The 21,709-nt window shown below is 57.3% G+C and overlaps 10 protein-coding genes and 1 non-coding gene across 11 annotated transcripts in view; 7 read left to right on the top strand and 4 right to left on the bottom strand.

The window, feature by feature from the left end:
* Positions 1 to 696: 696 nt before the first annotated feature.
* Positions 697 to 2,609, bottom strand: BJX67DRAFT_378678 (HET domain-containing protein; the record flags this gene model as incomplete). The annotated part of the gene is made up of 3 exons (XM_071032384.1): positions 697 to 1,906; positions 1,961 to 2,015; positions 2,072 to 2,609. 3 exons carry the CDS (start codon positions 2,607 to 2,609, stop codon positions 697 to 699), a joined length of 1,803 nt encoding a protein of 600 aa, XP_070889125.1.
* A 432-nt stretch (positions 2,610 to 3,041) lies between these two features.
* BJX67DRAFT_391408 (nucleoside phosphorylase domain-containing protein) lies at positions 3,042 to 4,818 on the top strand (the record flags this gene model as incomplete). Its single annotated transcript, XM_071034773.1, has 4 exons — positions 3,042 to 3,977; positions 4,060 to 4,284; positions 4,321 to 4,686; positions 4,723 to 4,818. The coding sequence occupies 4 exons, from the start codon at positions 3,042 to 3,044 to the stop codon at positions 4,816 to 4,818; spliced, it is 1,623 nt and encodes a 540-aa protein (XP_070889124.1).
* A 420-nt stretch (positions 4,819 to 5,238) lies between these two features.
* Positions 5,239 to 5,311, bottom strand: BJX67DRAFT_t35. The gene has a single exon. It is a non-coding gene; the product is annotated as a tRNA-Thr (tRNA).
* A 127-nt stretch (positions 5,312 to 5,438) lies between these two features.
* Positions 5,439 to 6,364, top strand: BJX67DRAFT_307939 (uncharacterized protein). Its single transcript, XM_071027098.1, has 5 exons — positions 5,439 to 5,526; positions 5,806 to 5,836; positions 5,895 to 5,965; positions 6,014 to 6,100; positions 6,164 to 6,364. Exons 2-5 carry the CDS (start codon positions 5,822 to 5,824, stop codon positions 6,255 to 6,257), a joined length of 267 nt encoding a protein of 88 aa, XP_070889123.1. The 5' UTR covers positions 5,439 to 5,526; positions 5,806 to 5,821; the 3' UTR covers positions 6,258 to 6,364.
* Positions 6,365 to 6,384: 20 nt separating this feature from the next.
* Positions 6,385 to 8,455, top strand: BJX67DRAFT_391406 (pyridoxal phosphate-dependent transferase). The gene is made up of 5 exons (XM_071034772.1): positions 6,385 to 6,718; positions 6,784 to 6,811; positions 6,861 to 7,508; positions 7,558 to 8,111; positions 8,196 to 8,455. Exons 1-5 carry the CDS (start codon positions 6,495 to 6,497, stop codon positions 8,299 to 8,301), a joined length of 1,560 nt encoding a protein of 519 aa, XP_070889122.1. The 5' UTR covers positions 6,385 to 6,494; the 3' UTR covers positions 8,302 to 8,455.
* Positions 8,456 to 8,807: 352 nt separating this feature from the next.
* On the top strand, positions 8,808 to 10,450 carry BJX67DRAFT_370495 (glycoside hydrolase family 71 protein; the record flags this gene model as incomplete). Its single annotated transcript, XM_071030925.1, has 3 exons — positions 8,808 to 8,912; positions 8,984 to 9,334; positions 9,440 to 10,450. The coding sequence occupies 3 exons, from the start codon at positions 8,808 to 8,810 to the stop codon at positions 10,448 to 10,450; spliced, it is 1,467 nt and encodes a 488-aa protein (XP_070889121.1).
* Positions 10,451 to 10,794: 344 nt separating this feature from the next.
* On the top strand, positions 10,795 to 11,838 carry BJX67DRAFT_307928 (uncharacterized protein). The gene has a single exon (XM_071027097.1). It carries the CDS (start codon positions 10,978 to 10,980, stop codon positions 11,752 to 11,754), a length of 777 nt encoding a protein of 258 aa, XP_070889120.1. The 5' UTR covers positions 10,795 to 10,977; the 3' UTR covers positions 11,755 to 11,838.
* BJX67DRAFT_307922 (uncharacterized protein) lies at positions 11,838 to 13,536 on the bottom strand. Its single transcript, XM_071027096.1, has one exon. It carries the CDS (start codon positions 13,359 to 13,361, stop codon positions 11,922 to 11,924), a length of 1,440 nt encoding a protein of 479 aa, XP_070889119.1. The 5' UTR covers positions 13,362 to 13,536; the 3' UTR covers positions 11,838 to 11,921.
* Positions 13,537 to 13,565: 29 nt separating this feature from the next.
* Positions 13,566 to 16,860, bottom strand: BJX67DRAFT_378671 (putative UDP-glucose,sterol transferase; the record flags this gene model as incomplete). Its single annotated transcript, XM_071032383.1, has 7 exons — positions 13,566 to 13,777; positions 13,833 to 13,971; positions 14,020 to 14,734; positions 14,809 to 15,648; positions 15,726 to 15,940; positions 15,990 to 16,678; positions 16,743 to 16,860. 7 exons carry the CDS (start codon positions 16,858 to 16,860, stop codon positions 13,566 to 13,568), a joined length of 2,928 nt encoding a protein of 975 aa, XP_070889118.1.
* A 1,207-nt stretch (positions 16,861 to 18,067) lies between these two features.
* On the top strand, positions 18,068 to 18,953 carry BJX67DRAFT_346649 (putative NlpC/P60-like cell-wall peptidase). Its single transcript, XM_071028435.1, has one exon. The coding sequence runs from the start codon at positions 18,092 to 18,094 to the stop codon at positions 18,830 to 18,832; it is 741 nt and encodes a 246-aa protein (XP_070889117.1). The 5' UTR covers positions 18,068 to 18,091; the 3' UTR covers positions 18,833 to 18,953.
* A 1,278-nt stretch (positions 18,954 to 20,231) lies between these two features.
* Positions 20,232 to 21,709, top strand: part of eglD (putative endoglucanase) — a 2,783-nt gene continuing 1,305 nt past the window's right edge. Inside the window, exon 1 of the mRNA XM_071027094.1 lies at positions 20,232 to 21,561. Coding sequence (XP_070889116.1) covers positions 20,594 to 21,561 — 968 coding nt within the window. The 5' untranslated portion in view covers positions 20,232 to 20,593. The remainder of the gene's footprint in view (positions 21,562 to 21,709) is intronic.

Below are 21,709 nucleotides of genomic sequence, written 5' to 3'. Positions count from 1 at the left end.
TGCTCTGGGTGGTTGCTGTGATCCTTTTTGCGACTGCATCTAACCCGATGTATAATGGAGGGTTCAAGAGTGGCTGGCGATATCTTGCGCGCTTTGGGATCTCGATCCACCCTACTGAAGTTTGACCTTCGCTTTGTTGATGGAGACATCACGGTTACTTAGTAATGTTACCTTTACTACGATAAGACATTATAAGTTTCCCATAATTCGTGTACACCTTGATTTATATTTTATATCCCCAAAGCATAGCTACTATCTCATTTAGGAGGTAGAGCATCCAATTGCGTGTACGTGAGGCCTAGACGGGTATTGAAGCATCATAACATGGCCGTGCTCGAGATGCGGAGCAGTTTATCACAGCTTGGATGCACTGTGGTTACTCCGAATACTTGCTCTGTGCCTTATTCTTAGGCTCTCCGGCCGCACCTATTAAGACAGCCTAAATCTGCGCCTGCAACCGCGTGCGATATGTTGTCTTCACACTCCAGGAACGAATGATGATTTCGGACATAATTTTCGTCCAAGGCTGCGTGCCTTCTGCTCTTTCGGACCACCTTCGCGTCCCCAGTCTTCGTGGTCTTTACTAGTTACGACCTGCGCCCACCAACATGATTGACGCCGGAGAAGTCAGTTTTCCCACAATCCAGCTTACGCATCGCGACAGAGATTGATCGGTTCATAATTCTCTGGGGCATCCTACACCAAGCCAAACACATCTGCTTCATCCTCCCGCCACGTCACATGCGTTCCGTGCATCCAGCCTTCGAGATATGACTGCCCCAAAACATGAAATTGCCCCGGAGCGGCAGACCTTCGAAGTATTACGGGGGTTCTCGAGCCGTGGACTATGCAGACGAGATCGCCAGTTCGTGACAGGGGCGGCGACAGTCCCAGAAGTTTTCTTTGACGCGTGATGTAGAACGTGCGGACCGACTTTCGGTTGGTTTTACTTGTGAACTCTTTCAGCTGAGACGACTCGCCTTGGCTAAGCTGCCCATTAGTTTGATATGCTTCAGTGATCCGCAGAGCTGATTCGAGGTTTTCGTTCCATTGCCCGTCAGCATCATCGAGCTTCCTGTCGTAGCGGAGCAAGACTTTTACAGCTCGGTGGTAAAGCGAGGTTTGTTCGGCCGGGCTCCCAGGCACGGCACAAAGGTGGGAAGTCATTTCGAAGATCCTGGCGGGGGTGAGACATCTCATCAATGTGACTGAGTCACCAGTTCTCGGAAACTCATGGCCAGTCAATGTAGCGCCCACCATGTCGATGACTTTGCCGCGCACGCGTAGTATCCGACAAAGCTGGCCCGAGGGTATGGGGTTGTACTCGTAGCTGCCGCTGGCGCAGAAGCTTGAATCAGCCTTAGTTCGCAGCCGGCTCATCGTGTTTGGCATGCGCCAGTCTATGGCCCACGATGGCAGCTGTGAACATTCTTTACCACTTCCGATTGGCGGATACGTGGTGTAAGCAAATATGTCCAGCCTCCTACTGGCAGCCGCGAGCGTAGCCGATGTTTTGATGAAGACGTCGTCAACCGACAATGTGTAGTCAGCTTCGAGGACTCGAGGCTCCTCCTGAAGAGATAGGTATGCATAGACACGATCTCGAGGGTCCGTACAGGCCATGGTTGGACTCAAACGCCCCAGCAGGTAGAGGAAGTCATGGCGATGCCTCTCCGCATTCCTGCTCGTCCATCTTTTCCTGCAGTATTGGATATGTCGCAATGCCGCAGCAGCCGCAGTCTTGAGCATTGGTGACCCTGATAAAATACCTCGTCTCTTCTTGTCGATCGTTGCGAGGCCAATTACCGCTAAATCCAGGGATTCCCATCGGAACAGGTGCTCAGATACACGGACGGTGCAGGCCACCGCAACAGCAACTTCCTGGATGACCCAGGACCGTGTAAACCTGCTGGATTTATCAGATATGCAACGAGACCCGGGAGGGGGAGTGGGTTCTCACCAGGCTCGATTGAACAAGTCGAGGAGTTCGGATTCGGTTCTGTTGCCACCGGCTCCTCATCCTTGTCAACAGGGGCCACACTATCGGCAGCTGATGAGCTTCTAGACATACCCTGGTTGCAGAGCCGTGCCTCTGTAACTTGGACCACCCTTGGCAAGGCAAGTGGACGGGGATCATTCTCACCATAGCCCAATAGGTCTACGTCCCTGAGTAGTTCAAGTGCCGCGTGAACACCGTCACCGGCTTCGCCAAGCCACACTAGCGTTGTCCGGCTCTCCCGGTATATCGAACTCATAAGCGCAACCTGGCGATTACGCTCGGGGATGTCCTGCTGGTTGATGCATATCTGATCGGCCCAGTACATAGACGCCGCTGCTTGGCTCTTATTACGCTCCTCTTCACGGAGTCGCTTCAAAAAGCTGAGAAGATTCGGGGTGATCATCAGCAGATGGTCTCCAACGTTAACAGCAACGCTGTCGTTCAGATCACCCCAAGTGTATGAAAGCGCCTCAAAACTGCCGTTATCGAACAGATGCGCTTCCACGAGCTCGAGGCTTAATGGATCGTCGTGGGAAATTGGGGAAAGGTTAAGCTTGAACAGTCGAATATGTAAATCACTGCTCAATGGCGAGTACTGGTATATGTCCATCGCGTGCAGCAGACGTTATCTCAAACTGAACGTCAAAGAAGCGCTCCCTGTCTGGGGAGGAGGAAAGGGGCGCAACGTATTAAAATTGACAGTGGGCAGTTGCCCGGCTGCCAAGCGGTTCTTGAGCGATGTGTTTGTGTTTGATCCGAAGACAGGGCGTCGGTCTGATGCGACTGCTTGCTCAGCTCCATGATATTGGGAACTCACCTTGCGAACCGATAGGCCCGGTTGAAAAAGAAAAGGAGAGCAGGCTGAAACAGCCTCACGCATGAAAAAGCAAAGTGCGGGGCTGCCTTCGCGAGGCTGTCTTTCACCTCTTCGCTCAAGTCCACCTTGGGCTGCAATTCCGCGCATCGCAGGCCGGTTCCCACGGTCTCCTGTACAGTATAGCATCCGTGTCCAGAAGTGCCCCTCTTGCCCCTCTTTCATGAAATGCAGGACTGCCGTTGCAGTAAAGTATCTCAATATACGATCGGCATCATATGCGCTTTGGATAAAGAGCTCCTCGCTGTCCGATGCCTTCTCGACGCCGTTCACCCTCCCGTGGACGTGGTGCGACACGACACAAACTGTTACACTCTTGGTAGGATAGGTCGACATTGTGTTATCGCGACGTGCCTTCCTGCCGGTGAGTATGATACGAACTCCGCGGCGAGCATTGCCTCGCAGATGAGAGTAAGTTTCCCGGCAGTCGAATTCTGTCTCTTGGTTGGCATCGCGGGCGGGATACCAGGTAAAGAAGATATCCGTTTGGGAGATGTGGTCGTCAGCCTTCCGGTAGGCGTTCATTCAGGCGTTATCCAGCATGACCTGGGTAAGGCGATGCCGGACGATTGCTTTGTGACGACTGGGTCGCTACAACGACCCCCGCGCCTGCTACTGGGCGCCATTAGCAATCTTAGGTCGACTCCTGGCCTTACCGGAAACGCCCTCCAGAGGTATATCGATGTTATCGCGCGTCTGAGTCCAGCATATCGATATCCCGGAAAGGAGCACGATATCCTGTTCCAACCTGATTGCATACATGATGCCTCAGAAGCGACGTGTGACGGCCACCTTCATCTCCAGGTCCCCCGAGTAGCGAGGGAGTCTGACGACCCGTACATCCACTATGACTTGGTTGGGTCGGGCAACAAGGTAATCAAGGACGCAACACTCCGAGACCGCCTCGGCGCCAAGTACAACATCGTCTGTTTGGAGACTGTAGCGGCAGGAATACTCAACGTTTTGCCCTGCCTCGTCATCCGGGGGATTTGCGACTACTGCGATTCGCACAATTCCAAGTTCTGGCAGGAATATGCTGCCGCCGCCGCCGCCGCCGCCGCCGCATACGCGAAGCTGCTGCTCAGTGTGATCCAGCCACATCACGTATGTTGCAAAGGCCGACCTCCGGGGTTGAAGAAAAGGTGAAACATGTACCACTTCATGATACTTTGTCATGATAGTCTAGCTTATCCGCTATAACCACGATCCACGAGCCACTGTCAACGAACCGAGAATGAGTCCTCTAGTTTCAGATATTAGACCCGCGCCGGTCTGTTCTCAAAACGCACCAACGGGCCTTCGAAGTGCGGAGGATATCCTGCGCAAAGCCCAGACTTACGCGGAGCGTCGTGGCCTGTGGAAGGACATACCACCCGATGCGACGCCGTTCATACGCGACTTCAGCTGGTGGGTAGCAACCAGTGAGACATCTGTGCTGACTGTACAGCCTCAGACCCACGGTGCCGTGCCCAGAGTTGAAGACTTTGCATATGAAGCCGTCTCGCTGCTCAAATCGCAAGGCCAGCCTGTTATATGGACCCTCTACCCTGAGTTCAGTGACCCTTTGACCATAGATGATGTCAAGCATTGTTTGGCCCAGCAGGTGAAGCAGACCCCAAACTGCTTGACAGATAGCCTTGAACCGACAATGAATCTGGACCAGTTCCTCGCAAGCGCCCTTGAAAATCTCGGTAGATTCTTCCTTGTTTTGCAGGTTAGAGACCTGAGCCTTGCAACCTGGCTGCTGCGCATTGTCGAGCCTGCACGGCGTAAACCTGGAGGATGCGTTAAATATCTGGTCCTCAGGTCCTCTGTAGAGCGTCAACGACGACCAGCTACATTTCCCCAGACTAGGATACACGTCCTACCCCCGCCGCCACCACCAACACGGAAACGGAAACGGACGGAAGTTTCATGGCACGAGATGATGCGAGCCTCGATATGAGCTCCCCATCCTAAAGGATACTGAGAAAGTACCAGTTATTGTTTAGTTTTCATCGCGCCTTGGACCCAGCACCGGTCGTTGGTCTACATCTCGGTCTATCAGGAAGCTGCATAAGGCCGTCCTGGGGCGAGCATCGGCCGGTTCCGGCCTATTCATCTAATAGTCGTTGCTAGCGAAGGCAATTATCATGAGGAGCGATCCAGAATGGGAGCGAAATCACAAACCTCTGTGATTGCCCGTTGTCTTCGGGTTTCTGGCGCCAACCGCAGGCCTCAGGCGGCACTGCCCACCTGCTAGAACGAGACGACCCATCAATCGACGACATCCAATACCGTTGGTTGTGGGATTGAGCCCAAAGCCCCCGGGGACGAGATATATGGAAAAAATACGCTGATAATAAAATGTTCTACATAAAAAATTTGCTCCCACGCGGATTCGAACCGCGGACCTCATGATTACTAGTCATGCGCTCTACCAACTGAGCCATAGGAGCTGATTGGATGGGAGCGCGTGGGTATTGTTTTACATGTCCAATGCACAGGATTGACAGACGAGTATTTTACGAGGTACCTCGGTATGCACCGCTTGTTGCCTCATTCTGATGTCATCGAAGAGTGAATAAATGATCCACCTTCTCGAGAAAAATTTCCTTGCCTCGCAATGTTGCGTTCTGGATGTGAGGAGACGGTGCGGGATATCCTAGACCAGGTGAGCAGCTCGCCGAAACAACGCCGAGTCAATCGCCCGCATCCAAACGTCTTGTCTAGACGAACGAGTTCCCTGGTGCTACTAACGACCTCCCATGGATGGACCAACACCACTCGGCTAGCCCGACAGAGTCTCGATGATCTCAACACCAATCACCGGCCAAAGCAGGGAAGTAGCTTAACTCTAGCAACTCGCCACGACTTATAAGCTGGCTCCCCTCTCCTTCCAAGCTTCCGGCCTGCTCTCGACTCATACTATCTACCACGTCTCCATCTCCAGGTCTACGCGTACAGCAATGACTAAAGAATTGGTCAGTGACAGATTCACTTCACCCCGTCAACGAGGACAGAAAATGCTAAACGGTCCAGACCTTCGACATCCACTTTGCCTCCGTGCCCGCGCACGAGCAGTTCGGCGACGGCAAGGTCCTCGCTGATCGGTACGTTCTCCTGGGTGGGAACGGTAGTATCATCACTGACCCCCGCAGAATCCGCGATATATACAAAGGGAAGGGCCTTGAGATCCCAGACGACTATGACTCGACGTTGACGACGCCGCCGATTCATTTTATGCAGTACGTCTCCGACCCTTTGTCCGTCTGTTTTACTTTGTGTTTCCCTGGGGCTTATGGGATTAGGGTTTTTGCGCCAGATGATGTGGATGTGGAGGAGTTGAGGAGGGTCAAGGTGCCGTATGGGTTGGATATTGATATTATGGAGTATTTTTATTAGATTTTACATAAGTGCAATACGAATCTATGCACATTGACCGGTACTGGAGAGTCTAGAGCGCCGAGTGTAGCGACTTGACTCGTTGAAGTGGTGAGGTCATTCAAACCACCGCATCGGGAAAGCTTCCGCCAACACCTGGGCACCTAGGGCATCACCCCAACTATCCTCCAACCCAGCACGCTTGCCCAACCTTCAAACAGTAAACCTTCGAGGGGTAAAAAAAAAAGACGAAAGAAGATGGTCAACCTCTCCCGCGTCACCCAAGAATCGCACACGCACCGCTCCCGCCGCGAGAAGCGCGACACCTCCGTGCAGTCCACCCAGTATGCCGGCATCTACGGGACCCGGTACGCGGCCGAGGAGCTCCCGCTCTACGTGATGAACCAGCACGGGATGCCGGCGGATGTGGCGCACCAACTGGTGCGGGATGAGTTGAGTTTAGATGGGAATCCGCTGTTGAAGTACGTCCTCTGTCCTCCGTCCTTAGCGTGTGATCGCGATATGATGCTAACAGGTGTGTGGGTAGTATGGCGAGTTTTGTGACGACGTACATGGTATGTTTATGTCATGCAACTAGAGAGATTAATGTGTTGACTGGAATAGGACCACGAGGCGCAGGATCTCATGGCCGAAGCCATCGGGAAGAACTTCATCGACTTCGAGCAGTACCCGCAGACAGCGAAGATGCAAACCCGGTGCGTGAACATGATCGCTGATCTGTTCAACGCGCCGACGAACCCGCATGCCCCCGCTGCAGCGGAGGGCAACGAAGGCGCCATGGGCACCTCGACCGTCGGCTCCTCCGAAGCAATCATGCTCGGCCTGCTAGCCATGAAGAAACGATGGCAGAAGAAGCGGCGTGACGCGGGCAAGGACACGTCGACCCCGAATATCGTCATGAACAGCGCGGTGCAGGTATGCTGGGAGAAGGCGTGTCGGTACTTCGACGTCGAGGAGCGATACGTCTACTGCACGGCGGACCGGTACGTGATTGACCCTGTGCAGGCGGTGGATCTGGTCGACGAGAATACGATTGGGATATGCGCGATCCTGGGGACGACGTATACAGGGCACTACGAGGATGTCAGGGGGATCAACGATCAGCTCGTGCAGAGGGGTATCGACTGTCCGATCCACGTCGACGCCGCGAGTGGTGGGTTCGTAGCACCGTTCGTATGTCCCGAGAGGGTGTGGGATTTCCGGCTCGAGCGCGTCATCTCGATCAATGTCTCCGGACACAAATACGGACTTGTACGCCCTCCCTTCCTAGAAACTCAATTTGATCGTGCTGACTGTGTAGGTCTACCCCGGCGTCGGCTGGGTCTTCTGGCGCTCCCCAGAGTACCTCCCCAAGGAACTCATCTTCAACGTCAACTACCTTGGCGCCGAACAAGCAACCTTCACGCTGAACTTCTCCAAGGGCGCCGCCCACATCATCGGGCAGTACTACCAGCTCATCCGCCTCGGGCGAGACGGGTACCGCGCGATCATGCACAACCTGATCAGGATCTCGCAGCAGCTTGCGCGGGGACTCTCAGAACTAGGCCTTGTTCTTCTAAGCGACAATACGGGGGATGGTGCTAATGGCGTCCCGCTCGTTGCGTTCCGTCTCCCCGATAACGAGGACGGCAGTAGATTGTATGATGAGTTCGCGCTCTCTGCTGTGCTGAGGCGGAGGGGATGGGTTGTGCCCGCGTACACGATGGCGCCGAAGAGCAACAATCTCAAGTTAATGCGGGTTGTGATCCGTGAGGACTTTACGGCGCACCGGTGTGGGATCCTGGTTGAGGACGTGAAGATGGCGATGAAGTGGCTGGAGGACATGGATGAGGAGACCATTGGGCGATATACCAAGTATCCCCGCCCCCAACCCTCTCCCTTCCCCTTTGGTTTGAAGTCTCTTTGGTGGCCGTCGAGAAGCTAACGGTGTTGTGACAGGTATCTCGCGGAGCACGGGACGAGTCTTCCGAACGCGCACCCGTTCTACGGTGGCGAGGAGCACTCGCTTCAGGGGAGGACGGGGAAGACGCATGCCGTTTGCTGATGGCCGTGCTCTTGGTGTCATCGTGGGTTCGTGAACGGTTAGGCAAGGTGTCAGACGCAAAGGAGTGGGTATCGCCCAGACCGTGGCTTACTGTATTTGACATAACTCCACTTGTGAATTGACTTCACTAGGTATCAATTACATCAAATATAACTGAAATAACCTCAGGAGGTGGCCTCGAGTGCCCGTAGTAGACTTCTGTCATATCACATCTGACATATCAACCTACTAAACGCAGCTGGTGGCGTAGGAGAAGAAGAAGAAGAAGAAGACGTAGCCCTCCCCTGGCATTCATCCACGTACTGTCCAAACGGTCAGACCTACCGACTCCATAAACTAACGGTCAGCCATAGCATAGCCCATAGGTATGAAGGCCAGGCTGGGCCAGAGTTATGGCACCGCTTCAGGGGGATGGGATCGAGTATTTGTAGCGGCATCGCCTAGGGCAATGTCAATGTCTCTTTCCTCATCTATCTCTGAGCTGAGCAGAAAACTACCAGCTAACCATGCCCCTAATATCAACATGGACGCTCTCGCTGTCGATAATCCTCCTATCCATCTCCTTCCTCCCGCAATGCGCGCACTCTAAGGCCGTCTTCGCCCATTTCATGGTCAGTCCTGCACCCACTGCACTCGTCCAAAGCACCGTACCAAACTAACCAAAAACCCAATGTCTATCCAGGTATCAAACACAAAATCCTACACCCCAAAAACCTGGAAATCATCCATCCTTACCGCCCAATCCGCCTCCATCGACGCCTTCGCCCTAAACGCCGGCTACGACACCCTGAAACACGCGCACACGCCGCAAGCGCTGGCGGACGCCTTCGCCGCGGCGCAAGAACTAGACTTCAAGCTCTTCTTCTCCCTCGATTACTCCGGGGACGGACACTGGCCGAGGGATCGGGCTGTAGATCTTTTGAAGGAGTATACGGATCACCCGGCGTATTTTCGGCATTCTGACGGGCGCGCGCTCGTCTCGACGTTTGAGGGGTTTGAGAGTGCCGGTGACTGGGGATATATCAAGGGGGAGGTGAATGGGACGGGCTCGACGGGGTCCAGTGACGGTGACGGTGACGGTGACAGTGACGAAGAGAAAGATAGGGACGAAGACGACGACGAAGACGCAGGTTCCGAGTGCTGCATCTTCATACCCGACTGGACGTCCGCCGGCCCGCGGCGCGCATCGACCATCGCCGACGTAGACGGGCTAATGTCCTGGATCGCATGGCCGGAGGGGACGAGCGAGATGACCACGACGACAGACGAGGCGTACCTCTCCGCCCTGCGCGGGAGGCCATATATCATGCCTGTCTCGCCGTGGTTCTACACGAATCTGCGGCGGTTCGGCAAGAACTGGGTGTGGCGCGGGGACGACCTGTGGTATACGCGGTGGCAGCAGGTTCTGGGGCTGGACCCGCAGCCGGAGTACGTGGAGATCCTGACGTGGAATGACTACGGGGAGAGTCATTATATCGGGCCTCTCCCTGAGGAACGTGGGGAGGTGGCGGGGATTCTGGATGAGGCGGGGGCGCCGTTTGATTATGTGACGGGGATGCCGCATGATGGGTGGAGGGTTCTACTGCCGTATTTGATTGCGCAGTACAAGGCTACGACGGAGGAGGAGAGACAGGGGGTTGAGATTGGGGAGGAGGTGCTTAGTGTTTGGTATCGGGTTTCGCATGCTGATGCGTGTAAGGATGGGGGGACGACGGGGAAATCGAAGGCTCCGGAGCAGAATCAGCTTGCCCCTGGCGAGGTACTAGAAGATAGAGTGTTCTATTCGGCGCTGTTGGAGGAAGAGGCGGAAGTTAGGGTTAGCATTGGCGGGGACAGTCAGAGTGCGGAGTGGATGAATGTGCCGGACGGAGGGAAGGGGGTGTACCACGGGTCTGTGCCGATGGGAGAGCGCACGGGGGAGGTCGTGGTTACACTCTCAAGGAAGGGAGAGGCCCTGGCAGAGATGAAGGGGGCGAGCATTGAGCGAGAATGTGCCAGGAATTTGACGAACTGGAATGCGTGGGTTGGGAATGCAACGGCCAGGACACGACCAAAACAGGAAGGTGGGAAGGAGTCCAGAGCTGCTGCGAGACAGCCATGGGGCTCACTGCTGGCGTTTACATGTTTCTGTCTGATATTGAGCCTCTAAGATCTAAGCTGGGCCGAGCTCCCTCCCGGCAAACCGTGGAACGCTCAGTCACCCGGGTGCCTTCCCACAAATCAAAGTCTTCACCAGAGTCGATGACACCACTGCGTCTGGATCGTCGCCACACAGCTGAGCTTATCGCTGACACCTCATCGACCCGGCTGGGCCAGCCAAAGCGCATCAAACACGGCTCTGTCGTGGCGAAACCCTAGCCATCGCTGGTTCTCTCTGGCCATAGGCTGGGAGCGACTGTCAGGTCGAAATAGGGTTCGTCAGATGTGACGAGGGCTAGAACGAAAGTTACTTCCGGACGGAGAGAGAGAGAAGAGACTGCTGTTCACTCCCGGCCGAGGGATATAAACCTGGCGTCTGGCATTCGGTGGAGGAGAGATCTCAATTTTCTAGCAGCTTTTCTGATATTCCCGTCGTGGGCTCCCCATTAGAGATCTACACTGCCATCTGTCATCTGGTATCCATCACCACCAGCAAGCACACATCCACCTCGAACAGAAGACAAGGCCAAGTAAGAGATGGACCTCTTCGCCGACCCCCCAAGCCCCAACACGCGCATCCCACCCATCCTCCTCGCGCGAGCCACACAGAAGAACGCCACACAAACAGACATAGACTCAGACCCGTACAGCACGAAAAGACGCACACACCTCGCAGCCCTCTCGAAGCAAAAACTGTCCGCCGAGACTGCAACCGGCGACCCGGATCTGCGCCGATGTCTCGGCCACCACCGGCTCCTCCGCCGCTCCATGCAGGAGACGCACGATGATATGAAGCGGTACCTTGATGAAGCGCTGGAGTCGGATAGCGAGGGCGAGGACGATGCCGAGGATGAGCTCGAGGAGAGCGATGACGAAGATCCACTTGGGGTTTGGGGGTATGAGGTGCGGCTGCGGCAGAAGAGTGAGAAAGCTACAGATACAGATACAGATCGAGGCAGGGAGAGGGCACGCATGAGAGAGAAGATCGTCGGTGTTGTCCGTGGGCTCGTCGGGCGACAGCGGCATCACTCGCTGGCTGCTCCTCTTCGTCTTCGTCTTACAACGACCACTGCTGGAACTGCCGACGACACTGGACTCCGCCGGGTTTCGGAGAAGAACAGCAGCTGCAGCGACATCCCGATTCGGATCTGCGTGCAGCAGCATACCGTGGCGGACGATCTCGGTCCACGACTGGAGACGAGCCATACGCAGACCCAGGCTGAGGCTCGGCTGCGTGGGCGGAGGTATGCAGAGCGACTGGGGTTCAGACGGAAGTGTCCGTCGACGGTTGTGGCGACGGTGCCGGTTGCGTGACAGATGGCGATATTCTCTTATATCTACGGAGCATATATGTAACAGAGTGTCACTGTTAGATGTAGAGCACTGGCAGCGCAAGAATCCATTAAATCATTACATACGACCGTCATTTCAAATTAACGTAGCATGGAAGAGAAAAAACGAACTGGAAGCTGAACATCACATCACGCCCAAACCTTCAGAATGGCATTCTGCAAGTCGCCCGGCGGCACACACGCCCTAATCCGCCGAGCAAAGTCGCTCCCCGTGCGCTGCACCAGCGCCTCCTTCACCTGCTTCAGGTACGGCGGGTTCCAGTGCAGCCGCACAACCCAGTAGATCAGCCGCTTGGTGTCGGGCTTCGCGCCGCCCGCGGGGACAATGCTCAGCAGCGTCTCGACATCTGACTTGAGCGGGTCCTTGGAGCGCGCGAGGATCGCAAGCAGCGCCTTCTCGAGATGACCGCCGAACTCGTCCTTGATCGTCTTCTCGAGCGAGGTGTGGTACTTGGCCTCGAAGGCCTGCGCGACGGCGACGAGCTTTGCGTCGGACGCGCCGAGGAAGATGGCCGCGACGCCGACCTCGTCGGTGCCCGTCTTCGCGGTCATCGCGAGGTGCAGCTCGCGCACGTCGTTGTCCACGCTCGCCTGGTCGAAGTACGTGCCGCGCTCCGGGCGCACGGCGTTCAGGAGCATGACGAAGAACTTCTCCGTCTTGCCGGAGAGGTCGCTCTTGATGTCGTCGACCAGAGCCTTGGAGTACTTGCTCACGTAGCCGTACTTGATGGCGCGGAGGTCCGCGTTCGACCGGCCGAGCAGCACGTCGTTGATGGCCGTCTCGTCGGTCCCGATGCCCGAGAGCGCGTCATTCAGGTAGCTGATGTCCTGGCCGAGCGGGCCCAGGGCCAGCGCAACGAGGAGCAGCTCAAGGTCCCCGGATAGCTCACTCTTCAGGTCCTTCTCGAGATTGCGCCCGATGCGCTCCATGTATGTGTGGCGGATGAGGGCCATCTGCAGCGGGTCGGGTTTGGCGAGGACGTTGATCAGCGCCGCTTCGTCGGTGCCCCAGCCCTTCATCGCCTTGCGCAGGGCGTCAGCTTCCTTGCTGGCGTCGCCCGAGGCGCGCTGGTCCGGGTCGTAGCCGAGCGATGGGGGAGCCGGCACGGGCGCAGCGGGAGGGTACCCTCCTGCTCCTGGGGGCGGGGCACCGTACCCAGCTGGGCCGGGGCCGGGCTGCGGGGGTCCCGGTGGGTAGTGGCCCTGCGGGGGAGGGTACTGGCCGGGCGGAGGGTACTGCGCGGCGGCATGGGGAGGAGGAGGGGTGCCATATTGGCCGGGAGGAGGCGGGTTGGAGCCCCAGGGCGGGGGCGCTTGGCCGTAGGGCGGCTGCTGGTACGGCTGCTGCGGAGGGTATTGGCCGTAGGGGGGCTGTTGCGCGTGCGGCGGGGGCTGCTGCGGAGGATAGGCTCCTGCGCCGGCTGGGGGAGCAGGACTTCCACCGGTCGGAGGGACAGGAGAGCCGTATTGTCCTGGATGGGCGGCATACGAGGCTGGAGGGTACGGCTGCGGGGGATAGCCTTGCGGAGGCTGCGAGTAGGGGTAGTTCTGGTTGGGGGGGTACGACATGGTGATGGAGGAGGATAAGAGGGGGATAGGGAGAGAGGATGAAAAGCGAATGAGAGAGGGATGAAGAGATGAAGAGATGAAGAGATGAGAGAGAGAGCAAGAGAGAGGAGAGGATGCAGAGAGGACATGAGAGGAGGGGCAGACAGGTGTGGCTGAGCTCGTATCACTCCACGGCGCTAACATTACAGCTGGGCTGGGCAGGGTTCAGCTCTGAGATCCTTTCCCATTTCGGGACATGTGTATCTCGTTCCAGCGACGGAGGACCATTGCGCGCTCTTCAGGCGTCGCTGCAGCCATCTCCGCCAGGCCTTGGCTGATGCGAGACGCCAGGATGTCCTTCACCTTGCTCCTGCCCAGCCGGGTGCGCAGGGCCTTGTGCAGTCCGTCTAGTGGATACCCGACCAGGCCCCAGAGACCTAGAAGCAGCGTTATTTCTGAGTATACCTCCAGAGTAGGTCAGAGAGCGAATACCTGCAGCCGGCTTGAGAAACAACCCCCCAACGCCCTTCCCAACGCCCTTCATCATGCCCTTTGTACCCCCGTCTCTCTGTCCCCGTCTCGGCTGCGTGACAAGCCCAGTGATGCCCTGGTACATTTCCTGCGTGAATTCCTACCCACTTAGCATGTATCTAACCATCCCAGCCAGAGGAAGCCTTACTGTCCCCGCAGCACGCAACCCCCCGCGCACCCCCCGCACAGTCGGCGTCTCCTGCACCATCGGATCGTGATACAGCTTCGGCGCATTGTGGAACCCCTTCGAGAAGCTCAGCGTCAGGTCCGTCGGTAGCAGCAGCATCCAGTCGAGCAGACGCATCGCCGCCCGCGTGCCGTGGTATTGCGCGTCCGTGAGGACCTCGCCGAGCCGCAGCGACTGCTCGCGCGACTGCTGTCGACGGAGCGTGTTTTCGAGGCTGAGGGTCTTCATCTCTAGGTCCGAGGTCTGCGTCACAACGGAGCTGAGCGTGTTGGCTTCTACTGGTTCGGATGGTCCTTGACTTTCACTGTTGTCGCGTTGAATTGAAGCCTCGCTCTCGCTCTCACTTTGGCTACGCCTGGATGCATTGCTCCCGCTATCTTCTGCAATCTCTTGACTGTCCGCCTCGTTACTCGATCCAACACCCGAGTCCGGCGCCTCCGTCCCATGCTCATCCTTCCACTCATGCACAGGACACGGAACAGGCTGCCCATGCCGCAGATGCCGGTGCGGGTGCCGATGATGATGCCGCCGGTGGCCCCGAAACATCTCCGCCATATCACTCGGGAACTCCGTCATGGCGGCCACGAAGTCCGTCACGACCCCGTAGAGCACCTCTGCGCCGGCGGAGATCGGGCCCCTCGGGTCGCGGCTTGTGTCGTATTCTTTCGCGCGGTACCTAGCTGCGTCAGCAGATCGTCCATCTAATATATCGGTAGAAACCGGAAAGCATATGCAGGAGACAGAACGCACAGAACCAGATGGCCCGGCTTCAACACCCCCATCTCAACGAGCACCGTCGCCGCAAACGCACTGAGCTTGATGCGCGGCGGCGAGCGCGACCGGGAGCCGGAGCCGGAGCCTAAATGTGAATGCTTCACCCACCACACGGCAACCCGATCCGGGAACAGCGAGCACGACAGCCGTTCCCTGTCCAGGTGGCGGTAGAAACTACAAACGGCATTCTGCGTCCCGCGCTCAGTGCGCATTCCCTCCCTGATCCTAGCAGCTTGGTCGACTGTCCCGGTGTCAAGGGCCGTCCGGATCGCATCGGCAAGACGCTCCGCGGTGAGTGATTTATACGGGATGGGCTCTGGCCCCGCGCCCGCGCGCGCGACAATCGAGCCCCAGAAGGTCTGGTCGCCGAAGAACGGGATTATGACCGTTGGTCGGCCCGCCGCGAGCCCCGCGGCCGTTGTCCCCGCGCCGCCGTGGTGCACGACGCAGCTGACGTGCTGGAAGAGCCAATCGTGCGGGCATTTGTCGATGAGCATCACGCCTGGAGGCGTGTTGGTGTCGGTGTCGGTGTTGGTGTTGGTATTGGATTGCTGCGCGCCGATGTTCCCCCAGCCGCGGGAGACGACGGCGCGGACGCCTGCTGCGCGGATCGCGGCGAAGACGATGTTTGTGAGGCGGGTTGGGTTGTCGACGACGATGGAGCCGAAGCCGATGTAGACTGGTTGTGGGCCGGAATCGAGGAAGGTCTGTAGGTCGGATGGGGGCGTGTAAGTTGATGGGCTGGGGAGGGTTGCGAAGCCGACGACGTCGATGTTGGGAGGCCAGTCGAGGGGTTTTTCGAGGAGGGAGGGGGACCTATTCACAATTCAATTAGATTTAAGTTCAGATGCGATGACTCAATTGGATGAATATCCAGAGGAGATGAGGCGCACCATAGATATGTATACGGAATGTGCAGGCGGTGCGCGATGCCCGGCGCGCGCAGCGCATCTAGGGGATCCAGGCCGAGCTCTCGCTTGCGAAAGCGATTGATCAGGTCGCCAAGGCCCTCCCAGAGCATGATCTCGACGACGGCGTAGGAGGCGAAGTTCGCGACGGAGGGCTTCATGGTCTGCGAGCGGATATTCGCCAGTGGATGCGGGAAGGCCTGCGTCGCGGACCACGGCATTCTATCCTGTCAGCCCTCCAAAACGTACAGGGGGGAGGTTGATATACGTAAACATCATGTTCAGGGGAACGCCCAGCTTCTCTGCACAGCTGAGATGCGCAAAGCTCGGCGGGTTGGCAATCATCACGTCCGCGACGAACGGCGTCTGATAATCAGCTTCGCTGTTCCCCTCCCCCTCCCCCTCCCCATCCTCATCTAACAAATCCCGAGGGATATGGATGCGGTGCGCCAATCCCGTCCCATCCCCGGTCTCATAGCACGACCGCCAACACCCCTCGAAGATCGTGCGCATCTCCCGTCGCCGCCGCCGAATCTCCCCGCTCCGAATCGTCCGCATCCCCGGCACAAGCCCGGGATTCTTGACCATGAACGCCATCAGCTCGGCCGGGTCGCCGCCGATGCTGAAGAACTCGAGCCCTTGGGCCTCGACGGCGGACCGGAAGGCGAGGTGCGTTGCGACGCGGACGCGGTGGCCGTGTGCGTGGAGGCGCTGCCCGATGGCGAGGAAGGGCTGGATGTCTCCGCGGGATCCGATGACTTGGATGACGATGTTGAGGCGGGGGTAGTGCTGTGGTTCTGGCTCTGGCTCTGCCGTGGATGCGAGGGATGGGGTTCGCTTGACTGCGGCTGGGTATGGGTGGTCCGTTGTGTGGCGGGCGATGCGCTGTAGCCAGGGTTCGTGGTCGTCGCTGAGTTTGATGTCGAGGCGGCCGTCTTCTACACAGGGGTCCCTGTTAGTGCGTTCCGCAAGTATGCAAGTAAAGCAGAGACATATATGTACCCATCACCCGCACGCCGGTGTCCAGCCGCTCGAGCCTGTGGCCTGCGCGGCTGGCGCCCTGCGAGAGGTCCGGCCAGTCCTCGGATGCGATGCCATTGGCACCAGCATGATGCGACATGCTTCGTGTTGAATGGTGAGTGAGATGAGCATCTCGAGATTCCTGAGGTCAGTTGGTGGATGTGAAGTCATACTCATTGTGGTGATGTCACAGCCTTGGATGACCGTTTGGGGAGAATGTGTACGTTTTTCCCATTGTGGATCTATCGCGTTGCAGACGCAGGAGATCAGTCAACCTCCCCAGTGATGGCTGTCTCATGGTTTTTCACTGACGAGGATATAAGGGCATGCCTTCATGTCGACTGTGTCCATCATCGGCCATGGGACACAGCGTTGTCTGCCTGTGAACAACAGATACCACGCAGCTCAACCGCAAACTTCCCACAGACATGGAACTGACAGCCCTGGCACGACCTCAAGTGTCGGCAGCTCGTGTTGTCCAGCCGGTCCAGCCTTGTGCCTGGTTTGGTGGGACCTGAGAAGCCCATGAGGACGATCCTCATCTCGAATTCGCACGACACACCGGCGAGGAACAGCGCACTTTGAAGTCATTATCCGATGCACACAGTTCAATTTGAGCACTTCGCAATGGCGAAGCGACGGCTTCGTCCATGAACAGAGCTCTCACCACCGGAACAGCACGCGTTGAACTCCAGACAGCCTCTTCCCGAGTTCTGTTGCATCGCATGGCTCCATCTTCGATGGCAGAGATCTATAATTAGGGGCAAGACGACCAAGTCTGCCCGACTCGTCTCGCCAAGTGCCAAATGCGGGCAGAAACAGCGAAGAACGCGATCTGTTCTCTGTCTCTTGATTCTTGACCAAGAACTCTTGAGGGCCGATGGCACTCCAACCAGCCGACCTCGTGTTCGCTTCGCAGCGCGCCAAATCGTAACCCTGTCGATCCCTCCCGCATGAAGCTCGTACTGATACTATTTTCGGTGCCATCCCCCGAGGCTGCCCCAGATTGCCTGCAGATGCTGACCGTTCCTGGCTACTCTGTCACGGGTTGGACCTGGTGATTGGCCCGAAGTTGTTCGAGTGAAGCCAGCTGTTACATTGGGGAAGACTGACGGTGGATCGAGGGTCCAAAATAGACCTCGTGCTCGTATTCCAGACGAAAAATCCAATTTACGAGCCCTGCACAGTGGACACTGGCAGGATCAGAAAGGTCCGACAAGAGCAGCAGATCAGGGCCCTGAGAGGTATAAAGTCCCCGTCGTGTCCGTCAGGGTGCAACCCCAAACAACGACTGCAACATCCGAACAATCTCCCTTCCCATTTCATCCGCCATGCTTGCAAGCTTCACTCTCGCCCTCGCGGCCATGGCCTCCGTGGCCAGCGCCGGCTACCCCATCAAGGCCGACGACGTCAACTGCCGCGCCGGCCCCTCCACCGACGACGACGTCGTCACCACCTACTCAGAGGGCACAGAGGTCGACCTCCAGTGCCAGACCTTCGGCGAGTCCGTCATGGGCACCAACATCTGGGACAAGACCACCGACGACTGCTACGTGATCGACTACTACGTGAAGACCGGCACCGTCGGCATGGTCACCGACGACTGCAACGGCGGCAGCAACGGCACCTCCGAGTACCAGGGCGAGATCACCCGCGAGGAAATCATCTCGCGCGGCCAGTTCTGGGTCGCCGCCCACGTTCCTTACTCCATGACCGGCTCCTATCCCGACCCGCAGGGCCGCAGCTACCGTACCGATTGCTCCGGTTATGTCTCCATGGCCCTGCATGCCTGGGCGCCGGGCTACAACACTGTCAGTCTCCCGGAGGTTGCGGAGGCTATTGAGTGGGAGGATCTTCAGCCTGGCGACTTTGTGGGCACGCTCGGCGATGGCACGGCGAATGCGGCTGGGCACGTTACGCTCTTCTACTCGTGGACTGATGACGACCATACCGAGTACAATACACTTGAGTGCCAGGGTGGGAATGGTTGTGTGACGGACGTTCGCGAGGTGGGCTGGGGTGTGGGCGACTTCACGGCCAAGCCGTACCGCTACACGCGTCTGAAGGAGTAGGGTGTAAGCTGAGTTGAGTGGCATTTGGCCTTTGGGCATCTGTATATAGCTTTGACGCGACTGCATCTGTTCGGATTGATATTAGCATGGCAATAGACTCATACGCTGAGAATTCAAAAACAGTGCTCGCGAGATGTTATCCGTAGGCAGTCAGATCCAGTCCTCTCGATTTCTGACGTCGGAGAGAGATTATATTCGAGGAGTAAGGCTCTTATTTTCCTGCACTCGTGTTTATGATTCTCATGGTTTCCCAGTGGCTCAGAGGCGGTTTAGTTCGTTGTGCTTGTCGATTTGCTCTCTCGAGTCCTCTCAAGCAATAAACCATTATCTCCCTGAACACGATAACTTCCTGAATAAGTCGCATCTCTGGAGTGCCAATAGCACTATTGTCTAGAGTTCTAACAAACGTCTCGAGAGGTTGTGAGAACCGTCTCGTTCTCTTCGAAGTCCTTTATGACACTTGACGCTTGAAACATTGGACTGCTGTTTAAATATTCATCGGGAACACAGAATACGGAGACTTCATGGGAGATTATCTTTAAGATGAGGTTTCGATTTGCTTTACTGGGGTTGTGCCCTAATCATCGCCACATTCGATGCCCTTCTCTTCGTGGCAAAGTGCCAATTGCATGAAACTATGTCTCTCTGGCGGCAACTACACGTCGATGACTTGTTCACATACGGAGTACTGTCGGACACTCTCCCGGCAGCGTCAGGATGGATGTTCATTTCCGTGACCCGAGTCGATCACTTCTGCAGGAAACCAATTAAGCCGCCATCCAGATAACATGATTCTCCGTCATATATTATGTTCCACCGGACAACGGACCACGAAACGGGTGATAAAGCTTGGCTCGGATGTGGCGTCATCGGATGGCGTTATGGCGCCTGTATATATCCCTAACCATGTCTCACGCCGCGGGGTGAAGGGCGACGCCACCACATCGATCCAACCAGTAATCGGTTCCTCCCACAAACGATTACCCCAGAATTTCGTCCGCTCTACTACAGTTGGCTCGGCACGGCGGCGGACTTGACGACTGATGCGCGACACTCAGGAGGAGGGAGGAGAATAAGAATGAGGGTAAGGGTAGGTGATCGAAGCGACGCGCGCGGCGTGCGGGTGTGGTTGATTTATGGGGGGGAGATGACCGCGCGTCCATTTGCCGTGGACGAAGCGGAGGCGATCCAAACGGCACTGGTGAGTGCAGATGATGATGCGCATTTGGAATTTCTCCGGGGAAAGACCACCGTCTTCGCGTCGTTGCAGACGCACACAGGGCTGATCCAGGGCATTTGCGGCGAAGATACCTACCTGATGTGATAAGGACGTCGACGCAGCGTGTTCGTGGACGAGTTTGTGAAGGGCCAGGGTCCGGATCGGCAGTTGGACTTGTCAGAGCCAAGGGATTGAGGGATGCACTTCATTTTATCCAAATTGTGCAGATCGCGGCTGCGGTTGGCTGTGGGTGTGTCGCGCCGGGTAATGTCGACGAGGATGGGCGTGGCTTGATATTGCTCCAGGGTGCTGAGTGAAACGTCAGGCCCACTGGGACTGCCAGAGAGACGCAGGACAGGAAACCAGTCGGGCGATCAGGGCCGGACGTGGACTGTGCGAGGCGAACGGCCGAGTCTGATATAGATGAAGCCCCCTTTGCAGTGGCGTGTGTATAAAAGCCTTCTCTTCCCCAGATCCTGATCACCGACCGTCCAGGCGACACTCGTTCATTTCTCATTCACTTCTCCATTCATTCTTTCACCATGAGAGCCGCCGCCCTCCTCGCTCTGGCAGCGAGCGCTAAGCTCGCCAGCGCCCACACCACCGTCTTCGCCGTCTGGATCAACGACGAGGACCAGGGCCTGGGCAACTCTGCCGACGGCTACATTCGCTCGCCTCCCAACAACAACCCCGTCATGGACGTCACCTCCTCCGACATGACCTGCAATGTCGGCGGCGACTCCCCCGTCGCAAAGACCCTCGACGTCAAGTCCGGCGACAAGGTCACCTTCGAGTGGCACCACGCCACCCGCGACGACTCCGACGACATCATCGACCTCACCCACCTCGGCCCCGTCCTCGTCTACATGGCCCCGACCGAGCAAGGCTCTGCCGGCAGCGGCTGGGTCAAGATCGCCGAGAACGGCTACGCAGATGGCACCTGGGCCGTCGAGACCCTCGTCGCGAACCGCGGCAAGCACTCCATCACCGTCCCAGACGTCCCTGCCGGCGAGTACCTGCTCCGCCCGGAGATCATCGCCCTCCACCAGGGCAACACTGAGGGCGGCGCCCAGTTCTACATGGAATGTGTCCAGGTCTCCGTCACCTCGGACGGCGCCAACGCTCTCCCCGAGGGCGTCTCCATCCCCGGTGCCTACACCGCTACAGACCCGGGCATCCTCTTCGACCTCTACAGCCCCTTCGACAGCTACCCGATCCCCGGGCCTGAAGTCTGGGACGGCGCTGCTGCCGCAAAGGCTGCCCCCAGCAAGCCTGTCATCCCGACCCTTGCCACTCGCGCGAGCCCAACGGGCAGCCCGACGGGCAGCCCGACCCCGAGCCCGACCGGGACCCCTGGACCCGGCGGCGAAGCTGGAGAATTCGAACAGTGCGGCGGTATTGGCTTCACGGGACCAACGACCTGCGCATCTGGACTCACCTGCACCGTGGTGAACGAGTACTACTCCCAGTGCCTTGGTGGCAACTCTGGCATGAAGATTAATGCGGCCAAGCTCATCCAGGCTGCCAGTTCAACAGGTAGCGGTAGCGCTACTCCTACTAGCTCCCCGACTAGCACCCCTGGACCTGGTGGTGAAGCCGGAGAATTCGAGCAATGCGGTGGAATTGGCTTCACGGGACCGACTACCTGCGCGTCTGGA

This window comes from Aspergillus lucknowensis (genome assembly GCF_044049455.1).
Source record: "Aspergillus lucknowensis strain CBS 449.75 chromosome Unknown BJX67scaffold_7, whole genome shotgun sequence".
Taxonomy (NCBI): Eukaryota; Fungi; Ascomycota; class Eurotiomycetes; order Eurotiales; family Aspergillaceae; genus Aspergillus; species Aspergillus lucknowensis.
This window is presented reverse-complemented; position numbering and strand designations above follow the sequence as displayed.